Below are 12,919 nucleotides of genomic sequence, written 5' to 3' on the forward strand. Positions count from 1 at the left end.
TGCTGTTAATCTAAGACAAATAGGGCTTATAAAGAAAACAGGGCTACATTCATACTAGGCAAGCATTCTACCACTGAGCTACAACCCCATTCCAAGAAAACAGTTCTTAAATAATAGCCAATGAACTTTAAAGTTATTATTAACATGACATTTAAGTTACTACTTAAAATAATTTCCATATTAAATTCCATTCTGTATAAGCTTTTCAGTAATCCAATCACTATTAATATTTCATTAGTTTAGAACAGAGCAAAATTTTCTTTTTAGAATCTCTAAAAATACTTTCCATGATTTATACACTATTTTATTTAACAATAATGACTAACAACAAAAAAAAAAATCACCTCCTACATTATGTAAGTATTGTAGACTAGCAATGTTGTCATTGATTTTATATTAAGGGAACTAATTCTCCTGGCTCAAAACCTATTACGAGAAATTATACTTTATATCTAAGGCATCTCTAATTTCTGAAAATCTCTAAGAGATTCTGATGTGCTAAGATTTTGTGAAGCTGTTTATGATAAGTTCTTACCAAATGTCTTGTGTCAGGTCTCAAAGCTTGTAGTTGTTCAAACTCTTCTATTTTTGCCAGATCTACATCTTCCTTTAGTTCCCATGTACTATCTTCATATGGCAATGAGCACCATTTTACTAAGTAGTAAATAACAGGCTGTAAAAAAAATTTTTTTTTCAATTTACCATTTTAAAAATGAGAACAGTAAGTAGTTTAAATACAGCATGATTACAGATAGTTTAAACATACTAACCTATGTGGATAAAAACAAATGAAACACTTTTATTAAAGAGTTTTTAGGCTGTAAGTTTAAGAGTATTAGTTGTTTTTTTTTTTTTTTTTAGTTTTAGGTGGACATGATGCCTTTATTTTATTTTTATGTGGTGCTCAGGATCAAACCCAGGGCCTCCCTTGTGCTGGGTGAGTGCTCTACCACTGAGCCACAACCCCAACCCCAGTATTAGATTTTAATATTTGCAAAGTTTCAGGTTTTTCTTATGTAAAAATATATTCTTATGAGCATCTGTGAAACCCTGGGTTTGTTCCCCAGCACCACAAAAATTTTAAAAACTGATAAAGTATTTACCTCACCAGTATCCTTATCTTCACAAAATGACACTTCTAATACTCTGTCTACTTCAACATAGTCTGGGTTAAAGGGTTCTTCTTCCATCTAAAAGAGTACAAAGGAAGACAAACTTACCAGCATTTTACTATAGAACAAATACATCACTTTGACTCCAATTAAAATTTCCAACAAATGGCATTTTTTCTAGTTTAATTTCCAAAAGACATTTATGATATATGAATGGCCATGTTATAAATAATATCAACCAAACGGCACTAAAAAGAAATAAGGTATTCCAGACAAGTAAGTTACTTTAGGAGATATGTTTAAAGTTTTCCTAAAACTAGCCTCTATGCTTCTCCTTTGCTACTTTGTTCAGGTTGCTAAAGTTGAAGACTAATCACCCCAGCTTCAACTCAGTTCTCAGTAGTACCACTCTTTATCTTTACCTGATAGTCCTGTGCTCAAGATCCACTCATTAAGTTGAATGCAAACTGTCTACTTGTGCTACCTCAAATTTAGTTGTATTCATTTACTCTTCAAACTATACCTCCTCCTATATTTTCTAAGTGGGTTAATGGAGGACAGCTCCCTTTCCAGTCCTGAAACTCAGTCACACAAGTCAGAAATGAAGCTGTCTTAGATTCCTTCTTTTCCTTTACTTCTCTTTATTTCTGACTTGTACATTTATTTTGGTACCCGGGATTGAACATGGGGTGCTTAACCTTTGAGCCACATTCCTAGTCCTATTTTATATTTTAAATTTTGAGACAGAGTCTTACTAGGTTGCTTAAGTCCTCTATAAATTGCTGAGGCTTGCTTTGAACTTGCAATCTTCCTGCCTCAGCCTCCAGAGCCACTGGGATTACAGGCAAGTGACACCACACACCAGATTTTACTTTTAATTGAAATTCAGATTGGTTCCTTCCTCCTCATTCCCACTGACTCATCACTTCTTATAAGAATCTTTAAATGTAACTCCTAACTTGTCCCCCAAAGCCTGTCTTGTCTTCCTTTACTGTTTTTCATATTGTTGTCAGAGTAATCTTTCTCAAATACAAATTATTTTACTTACAGTTTCCTTGTTTAAGATCTTTCAGTGATTCTGCCTTGTTTGAAGATCAGGTTCAAATTAGTTTTTTTGTGTAATAGATAAGATCCCTCCTTTTCTACCAACCTTATCTCCTATTGCTTGCTACAACTTTAACTCAGATTGCAACCTACCTAAGTGCAAAACCATGTTGTCTAAAACTCAGTGTTCTGTCACATGTTCATGTTTTTATGCTCATTCTGCTCTCTTCTGACTAGTTTACCACTTCTTGGCTTCTCTGCTTGGGCAATTCCTATTCATCTCTGAAAGACGTTCAACAGACATCTCAGCTTACTTTACTGCACTCTTCACTCTTCATATGTTTAACCTCAAAATGCTGTGTATCACATGGCTCTACCTTTAGTTCTCTTTAGTATCTTAAACCTCTTTTCTCAAGTCCATGGTTCTGTATAGGACATCCGTGATAAGAATGGGGACAGCCCAACACCAGAATGGTAATGTGATACTTTAGAGATTTTAAAAAAAGAAAAGGTGTCAGATATATTCATTAGTTGGAGGTGATTATTTTACAATGTATAAATGTATCAAATTATCAAATTGTGAACCATAAATATATCAGTAATCTTTGTCAAATACAACTAATTTTCTTTTTTTAAGGAAACAAAAGGAAGTTTTGATAGTTAAAAGAAAAGAAAACTCTAGTCTGGTGCAGTGGTGCACATGTATAATCCCAGTTACTGGGAAGGCTGAGAAGGATCACAAGGTTGTACTAGCCAGTACGACTAGGTAAAACCATGCCTCAAAATAAAAAGTGAAAAGGGTTAGGAATATGGTAGAGTACTTGCCTAGCATGTGTGAGGCCTTGGGTTTAGTTTCCAGTACTACAAAAAAACTAAACAGAAGATTTTTTTGAGGTGGTTTTAATAATTATGAAGGGAATAACAGTACTTTCTACTCTTAATGCAGCGATCAAAGTTAACTATCTACTAGTGAGGTACAATGTATGGGCAAATAGGTATCACATACTACCTATGACTGAAAAGAATAAAGCATGATTTCTGTAATGTTCTTGAAAATAAAGTATAGCCTGAATTAAAACAAAATAAACATAACCCAAAATTGAGAGACATTCTACAAAATAACCTATATTTCTTAAAAAATGTCCAAGAAATGAAAAACAAAAACTGAATAGAGAGAGATGATAGCTAAATGTAACATATGATGCTGAACTGAATTCTAAAACAGACAAACATAAATATATACACACACATTTTTGGCTATTAAAACACTAGTTTGACAATGAACTAGGAATAAGGTCTGAAGATGATAATAATAGTACTATAATGTAATTTCTAATAATAGTTCTATATCAATGTCAATTCTATTATTTTTATGTAACAATATATTTTGTTTTTAGAAAATAAATAGACACATTTGCAACATATGTTCATGTTTCATAAAATGACAAAAGGATGGGGAGCATAAGGGATGGGGAAATTTGGATACAATAAATCTAAATAATTAAGTAAATATAGGAAAATGTTAACATTTGCAAAATCAATTTAAAATGTACATGGGAATTTGTTTTACTATTTTCATGATTTTTTTCCAAAATATAGTTTAAAATTATTCAAATTAAAGAATTCAGATGAATGTATAAGTGCTCTAAAGAATAGGCTACTTTAAAAAAATATTAGATGAGAAAAGAACATCAGATCATTTGGTGAGGCCTAGAAACATATATATTTTTTCAATGATGTTGTAGTCACATAAATAGAAGGCTGGTATGGATAATATGCAATGTTAATATAATTATTTAGTATGTAAAATTTAATACACAATACTGAAAATTTTTATTTTCCATTTATTTGCTATAACTTCCTTTACTTAAATAATTTGCTGATAAATTCTTTGTTATATTAACACTATTAACACACCCAGTTTGACTATATACATTGAAATAATGCTAACTTAAAAATACAAATATTATCTACCATTCTGAATTATCGGTATTTTTGTTTTGGCTAGTTTCCAAGTTAATTTTGGAAAGAGAAAAATTCTGTCGATAGCATTTTATTTGAATATCAATGTTGGAAGCTTAAGAATTAAATTAATGCTTAAACTTTTGATAAATAAATCTACATGTATTCAGAGTCCAACACATAATAGTCTTATTTTTTTCTTACATCTGCAAAAAAATGTGCTCTTTGTGCTTGTCTCAATTTGAATCGTTTAATTTTCTGCTGGATCCTTTTATCTTTCAAAAGCTGCTCTTCTGTGGCCCATTCACAGTGAAGATAGGAGCTAAAATTTTTATAGAAGTGGTATATTAGAACGTTACAAAAAACATGCTTATGATTAATTTTTAATTATAATATCCAATATAAAATATTATCTTCAATTATGTAAATAGGCAGTTTAATCACTTTAACAGACTTCATGTAATTTCTAAAATTAAAACAACTGTGATCTCTATGTCCTTAGAAGATTATAGCCTAAGATGTACAATTTACCATATAGAAACAGAATAGTAAACTGACTAGAAGTATAACAGCAAGATGTAATTTATCTTTCATTTTTTCATTATAATGGACCTGTCACAATCAGAGTGCTAACTTATTTTGAAACCAATGTAATTTTATCTAAAAACTTTCATGAAAGTATAGAAAACAACAGAAAAAGGTAGACGAATAACTTTTTCACAATTATTGGCTGTTTAAGATGGAAATTTAAATTTTTGAAGTAAAAGAATCACACTATACATATTTAATGCAATAACCTAAATACTAGAATTTTTTAAGAAAAAAAATGAAGTCTGAAAAGTTCAACATACAATGAATAATACCTATAATTTGTAAAAGTATATTTTGTAGATTCCTGCATTTTGAGATTAATAAGGAAAACTTTCTGGAAAAAAAATTCAGTCTCATCATGGAAGGTTTTCAATAGTCTTCCGCTTTTTAATGATTCATGCAGTTATAATGATAAAAATTATTTTTAAGTGCAGGTAAAAGGAAATTGTAATTTTAATTCAATGTTTTATATTATAATATCTACCAACTTCACATTAATTTTCTAACTCAAATACTTACTAATTCTTGTATTTTACAAAAAATTCTTCTGTATCAATCATCACTCCAGGTGATATCTATGAAAATAAAATTAATAATTATAAAGCTTAAACAGGACATGGAATATAAAGTGTGAAATATAATGTGCCATTACTTACTTCCTTTTTAACAATTCTAGAAGACAGTATTTTGTCTACAATTGCAGCATCTTCTTCACTTGGGTTCTCCTATTGGAGTGAGGGAAAAGAAATATGCAATGGAACACATTCTGAAATATCTTTTAGTTGCTATTTTATATGTTTATAAATACCCTAAAACTCAACAAAGAAGCATTTAGTAAGATGCCCAGCACTATGAACATTATAAATACAGTAAAATGGAAAAAATATATCATCATTATGTTTTTTGTCATCATCATCATCATCATTCTAAACATACTGTGCTTTTTTGTGTGTGCTAGGCATTATTCTAAGCACTCTGCATTTATTAATTAATCTAATCCATTAACATCTCCATTATTATCCCTCCTATTATCATCTCCATTGTACAATTTAAGAAACACAGGAATATTCAAGATAATTACTTGCCCAAAGTTTTCAATCACTCAGGTAGTGAATGAGTACTTGGTTCACAATGTAGATAAGAGAAATTAAAAGAATTATAGAAGAGGAAAGCACATATGAAAGGCATAAAGTTATCAAAACATGGCATTTAGGAAACTTCATTAGGGTAATCCTTATAAAATGTGGCAGGAGACAAAGTCAGAAAATCTAGACAAAGGGCTTTCTTTATACACTGTGCTAAAAAAGGCATTATTACTTCAGATTTAGAAGACTATTAGAGTAATTTTCAGCTAAAAAGTAATCCCTATCAATCTTCTCATAGATTACAATCTACCTAATAATCAGACTGTTTCTTTAGAAACATTCTGCAAAGGAGAGACAGTTTAAAAGAGTTTTAGGTATACACTGAGGAAGAAAAAAAATATGATGACAAATAGGATGAGGAAATCGGAAATCAAGGAAAATGAGAGGTATGAATTTCTACTATTTTGAAGAATTTACATTTATCTGAAAATGTATTGTCGTAATAATCCCAAATATGCCTTACCACAAATAACTGTAAAGGCTGTTCACCAGGTAAAGGAGCTGAATTCTTTTTTATTTTCATAGAGCCTTTAACCTCTTCTTCAGATTGCTTCCCTTCTGCATCTTCTGCATATTTTTTTCTTTTTATTTGTCGATTTGATCTTCTTTTCTGTAATGAACCAGAAGGATCAGATTTATACAACTGATTTTTTTAGATAATTTAAAATCTTTTGAACACAGATTTTAAGAATATTACTTCTAAAGTTGGCAAATTGTTTATTAATTTTCAAACTTATATTCAACACACATTTTTTTCCTTACTCTTTTATTTAAAGGAAGATTATAATTTGCCCATTGCCACAGGTTTATAATCATTCTAATGTTTTACTTTCCCCAAATTTCAAACATCAAAGATTAGTAATAATATCTTTATTTATTTTTCTTTAGAAGTTTTAAGAAAAGAACTCTGTTGCTTTTAAAAAACTATCTTACAGATTGGGCAAAATATATTTTATTAGTAATACCTTTATTGCTGGGTTGCTTTTCTTTATAAACTATTGTTAAAAGAGCAAAAAGGTTATTTTACTTTGTTGCACTATTTCAAACCTTAGGCATGACATATTTAAAACTATAGATCTTTTCACATTTTTTTGCCCCAAACCTAAAAAGTATAATAGTTGAACATTGGTTAAATAATTAGTTGGGAGCATAATCCTAGGGCATTAAAGAATATTTGAAAAAACATGAAACTGTTTAAAGTAGAATAAAATAATGTTTTAAATACATAAAATATTTATTAAATTTACCAAAGAATTAAACTTGAAGGAAGAAACAATATTTCTAAATTGACTAGCTTTCCTAAAAATAAAAACATTACTATCATAAAATGTTAAGTCTTTTAAATAAAAGAATTACATGTAGTAGCACAATTTTTAAATTACCTAAGTAATTTAAAACCAGGAATCAAATATACATGGTTTTACTTACCTCCCTAAGTATCTAATATTTGTTTCAAAAGTTTCTATATTTTAAAGGAGAATTTTTAAACAAGGTTACATATCTTTTTGATGGTCCTACTAAAAAGTCAAAAGCTTAGGTTGGTTTGAAAATCCCAAAGGATTTAATTTTACTTTTTCTTTTTTAACTTCTCTAAAATCTCACAGGGTGTAGGCACCTCAACCAACTGTACTATTGCTTAACATTTGGTAAATCGGCTTTTTTTTTGGGGGGGTGGGGGTGGTGCTGGGGATCGAACCCAGGGCCTTGTGCTTACAAGGCAAGCACTCTACTGACTGAGCTATCTCCCCAGCCCCCAACATTTGGTAAATCTAAACCTTTTTCCTTTTTCTTCTCTATAATGAAACTCTCATGACACTCCCCAGAAATGGAACTAACAAAATAACCCATGCATTCTCCTTTTGGTTTCTGCCTATGTCTTGCATTTGACAGATCTTTTGTTACTCCACAGCCATGACAAAAATGGCTGAGTGCATAGCACGGGGCATACTGTTATCTGTATCCAGTAAGGTGGCAGTAGTGGCCTTTATAACAACATGCTTCTCCCCCTTTCACTTATAAGTAAGGCAATATATGGCTGTCAAAAGACAACTCAACACCTCTTTCAAGAGGAGTCACCATCTAGTTACACTAAGCTTCTTTGGGTGGTGGCAGTGAGGAGGAAGGACGTTGGGGATGGAACCAAGGATTATATACATGCTAGGCAAGCACTCTACCTCTGAGTTGCACCCTGAGCCCCCAAATTTTGTTTAATTTTATTTTTTGGTCATCATCCAATTGGCCATGAAGACATTTACATTTTCAAATAGCAAATAAACATTTTTATTAATACAGGAGATGGGGAAGATGGATAAAATTATAATAAAAGGACTATGAGAAACTCAGTATTCCCACAAACTATTTTGAAAGAGACATGAAATATTTATTATTCACTGGGGAGTGGGGGGTCTATGAATCTAGGCAAAAAGAATGTTTATAGTTTTTACAGTTTCTTTTCTGGTCACTCAAGCATCTGAGTACTCTGAAGTGTTTTTGTCTTTGGTAAATAGTAAATGAAGAACCAAATGTGGTGGCACATGCCTGCAATCCCAGGGATTTGGAAGCCTGAGGCAGGAGGATCACAGGTTTGAGGTTGCCTTGGGTAATTTAGTAAGTCATTGTCTCAAAATAAAATAAAAAGTGCTGGGGATATAATCAGTGGTAAAGCACTCCTGAGTTCAATGTCTAACACTGAAGGGTGGACAAACAGGTAGATCAGTGGTCTGAAAAAATCCTTTTAGTTTACAAACAGAATGAGGACCAGTTAAGGTAAACGTCTTCCTTATCCTATGAAAACTCTATGAGGCTAGCAGATTAAAATTCCATGAATTAGGAGATGTACTTGATTTTATAATAAATGACACTCCATAAGATACAGAGTAAAACATTACTTGATGCCAAGTAACTCTCGGCAATTATCTTTCTGTGTCATATAGTATCTCTACTAGTTTAAAAATATAAAAACTAATATAATGCCCACATATTTGGCTAATGTGCTTTTTTCTTGTTTTCTTTCTCCATAATGTTTTCAAAATACAATTTAAAATAATGACAAGTTGTACTAATTTATTATTTCTGGATTTTTTTTTCTTATGTCTTAAAGGCTCTAACAGATCAGCACACAGTATTTTGCATAAAAAGAGGTCAGAAGAATGTTTTCAAATGACTAATACTTCATTATGATGAGATATCACTTGTTCCCTAAAATAATCCTAATATAATCCACTGTAGAGGTATTAAAAAAAAAAAAAGAAGATTTAGTCTTCTAAATGTAGTACAACTACTAAAATACTCTTATTTAAAGGTAAAAATATTATACGTACTACATTTCCTCCTGATAACAAAGTTTAAGTCTACAGTTCAAATCCTGGCAATGCATGTGGTTAAAAGGTACACAGACCTGTCAAATATGTCAATAATATAGATTTATAATTGATTATTAGAAAATAACCCCCTTTGGTGTTAAAGCAACACACCTGTCAAAGCAACTTAATACGATTCTGAAGAACATGGAAGAAATGTATGTGTTGACCTATACTATCATTTCATTTTTTCGTAATTACATATGGGAAAATGGCCAGCATTATTCTAGTAAAAATTAAGCTATATTTTCTCATACTGAATAAGTTAAATATAAGTTTGCCTAAGTTAAGGATAACATATGAAGAAAAAGCCAGGCCATATAATATTAGGAGCTTTGATCACTGCCCTTACCTCAACTCTTGCAGCAGCCCAGGAGCCTTGAGCCACTACTCTCCAAATGGATAAGAAGCTGCATAAGGAAGAAGAAAGGCCATTCAGGGGCTTTCTGGCCCCATAATTCAACAATTGCCACCACCCCTATGGCCTACAGTTGTATTTTAAATATTAGAAAGCAGAGGGTGGCCTGAATTATTATGACCTTCACTCTCTCTATATATATTTTTTAACTTCACAGGTTATTTTGAATATCCACCTATTTTTGTAAAAAAAAAAAAAAAAAAAAAAAAAAAAGGTAAAATGCACAATATTTATGTCTATGTTAGGGGATTTTTAATATATTCAGTTATATTCTTTTCTTCAATAGAAGCAGACTAAAGGAATTGTCTCTAGGAATGACTCAATTCATTTTCTTTGTCATTTGTATATGATTTTTTTTAAACGAATATTTCTATCATTAAGTTCACTTAAAAGCACTCAATAAGCACAGGATAATACCAATAGACACTTTTCCATGTTAAAAGCCATCAAGGACTTTGCATTATTACTTAATCTTTGAGGGCTTCAGTTTTATTATCCTGAAAAATGAAGGGTTTGGAGAGGATATGTAAGTTTCCTCCCAAATCTAATATTCTATGGTAATACTACTAGGAGCATATTGTAATAATGCTGTCCTGCAAATTATACCATAATAAAATGTATTTTTAGTACTAAACTACAGTGTAAGTAGACATAAAGCAGTATTTTGCTACCTAAATAATTCTAAGAGTGTTTCATTTCTCGGAAAATAAATGTAATACTCACTTGAGAGTCTTGATCTTTGAATGCATGTGATGGCATATGCTCTGCATCAGATATTTCATCTGAAGACTCATTTTTTCTTTTCTGTTTCTTACCCAATGTAATAATGAGTTTGCTGTGTCAAGAAGAAAAGAATAAACAGTAAGAACTTTGCATTTTTCTATTTTGGGTCAAATTAAGATTATCATTATAAACTTTCTTCTATTTTCTACCACTTGCATGTCCAACCAAAAATGATAAGTATTCAGAAATTCATAAAGACATTTTCAAATTATACCTCTATTCTACTAGAATGAAAAAAACCTGATACTACAGTTAATGTACTTGTAAGCACAGAAAGCTAGTCAAGTCCTATCACTTGTTTTTAGAATATAACTTAACATTTTAGGACATACGTAACTATTACATAAAAAACAATTTATTTATTTTCTTATAGATTTGAACTATAAGATCATGAGGAGCTGTTTTTCACTCATCCCTTTAATTAAATTTAAATTCCATTTATCGACCATGAATACCTCCGTACCCTAGGAAACCTCTACTTCTTTATACCCTATGGTAATTCTACCTTATTTGACAATTCAACAATTAATTTTTCTTCAATACTTTTATTTATGTTTAGAGTGAGAAATAAAGTGGCATGGTGGTGCACGCCTATAGTCCTAGCAACTTGGTAGGCTGGGACAGGAAGATTCCAAGTTCCAGGTCAGCCTCAGCAACTTAGCAAGACCCTGTCTCAAAAAAGGGGTGGGGGGGCCTGGGGATGTGGTTCAATGGTTAAGTGCCCCAGGTTCAATCTGTGATACCAAAGGGGGAAAAAAAACCATTTTTTATATTTCTACAGTATGTATGTGTCCTCAGAACATTTCTGTATGTGTTTATATGTATTAAATATTTTCAAACATATCAGGGAGATATATACAAATTAAGAGTGTAATTTTTTTCCTTGATGCAAATAGAAGTATATGGCTCTCACATATGTGCCTTAACAGAACATTAGTAAAACACTATATTAATCATAAACCATTTTAACTGCAAATCATCAGAATTCTACTTTAGATATCTATATTCCAAAAACTGAAAAATCCCCCAAATATTTTCAGGAATGGTATACCAGAAAGATTTCAGAATTCTTTGAGTGATTATTTATTAACGTGGGAGAGCTTGAAAGTTAACAGTGTATACTTTGAAATCACAGTATCAAAGATATAAACCCTGAACCCAACATTCACCCATCTGTGGGACCCTGAGCAAAATGCTTGCCTGTAAACATAGGGGTAGTATAACAGCTACCTCCCTCTTGAAAATGAAGTAGGACAATATGTGTAATGGTTTGGATCTTAAATGTCCCTCATAAGTTCAGGTTTCGTAGGCTTAGTACTCCTCTGATGGCACTACTAGGAGGTGGCAGAACTTTAAAGAGGTGAGGCCTAGTTGAAGGAAATCACTGGGGTCATGTACTTGAAGGGGATGGGACCCTGGCACATTCTTCTCCCTCTCTTTGCTTCCCAACTGCAACAAGGTAAGCAGCCTAGACTCTACCACATGCTCCCAGTCATGATGTTCTGCTCCACCACATGTCCTCAGTGACCATGGACTAAAACCTCTGAAAACATGAGATAAAATACATCTTTCCTTCCTATAAGTCGTTTATCTCAGGAATTTTGTCACAGACATGAAAAGTTTACCAAAATAGTATGTTAACTTTAGCACAGTCCTAACTAATGGAAACTACTGCTAATTAATACATGTTCAGCTCTTTCCTAGGTTCTGAGATTGAATATGAAGATAGTCTTTAACCTTAAAGTCACCAGACAATGATCACAGCTAAAATGCTAAGTGGATATTAGCACAGGATACAATGTGAACAGTGTATTCTTTCATTGAAAATTAAAGAAAGTGTTACAACTGGGGTGGTGGAATATGCCCATAGTCCCAGAGGCTCAGGAGGCTGCAGCAGGATGGTGAGTTCAAAGTCAACCTCAGCAACTTAGCAAGGCACCAAGCAACTCAGTGAGACCCTGTCTCTAAATAAAATATATAAAAAGGGCCGGGGATGTGGCTCAGTAGTGAAGGGCCCCTGGCTTCAATCCCCAGTACCAAAAAATTAAAAATAAATGAAATAGGAGTATTACAGAAATGATACAATTTGAGATAGCAACTGATTGATGAAACAGTTTAACAGGTAGTGAAACAAGAGGGTACATTCCAGGAAGGGAGATACTACAGAAGAGTGAGGTGAATATGCCATGGTGACAGCATGACAGGGACACAGAGTATTACAGAAGGAGGAAGCAGAAAATTGAAAAATTATATATGGTGAAGATTATAGAAGGCCTTGAAAAGACATGAAAGAGTTAAAATATTTTAAGGTTAGTTTTTAAGCTCCACGGGGTAAGAATTTAAACAAAATCTACCTATCTTAGCACTGGCAACTAATACTTAATAAAAAGGCACTGAGATTTTTGAATAAATAAAAACAAAATACAGTAAGATAAGAATTTTAAAGAAGGGAACAATGTGATTGGAAGAACTAAAGTATAAGGCAGAGAAACTAATGATAAGGTA

The 12,919-nt window shown here is 32.0% G+C and overlaps 1 protein-coding gene across 12 annotated transcripts in view; it reads right to left on the reverse strand.

Annotated features, from left to right (window-relative positions):
• Positions 1–12,919, reverse strand: part of Chd9 (chromodomain helicase DNA binding protein 9) — a 237,933-nt gene that overhangs the window by 80,707 nt on the left and 144,307 nt on the right. For 11 of the 12 annotated variants that reach the window (XM_047530062.1, XM_047530061.1, XM_047530063.1 and 8 more), the window contains 7 exons: positions 10,355–10,466; positions 6,318–6,464; positions 5,366–5,434; positions 5,229–5,284; positions 4,323–4,440; positions 1,104–1,190; positions 536–673 (listed from right to left, as the gene is read on the reverse strand). In XM_047530062.1, coding sequence (XP_047386018.1) covers positions 536–673; positions 1,104–1,190; positions 4,323–4,440; positions 5,229–5,284; positions 5,366–5,434; positions 6,318–6,464; positions 10,355–10,466 — 727 coding nt within the window. Of the gene's footprint in view, positions 1–535; positions 674–1,103; positions 1,191–4,322; positions 4,441–5,228; positions 5,285–5,365; positions 5,435–6,317; positions 6,465–9,565; positions 9,624–10,354; positions 10,467–12,919 lie in introns of all 12 variants that reach the window. The other variant, XM_047530072.1, reaches the window with a different exon arrangement.

The sequence above is a fragment of the Sciurus carolinensis genome, chromosome 16, assembly GCF_902686445.1.
Source record: "Sciurus carolinensis chromosome 16, mSciCar1.2, whole genome shotgun sequence".
Taxonomy (NCBI): Eukaryota; Metazoa; Chordata; class Mammalia; order Rodentia; family Sciuridae; genus Sciurus; species Sciurus carolinensis.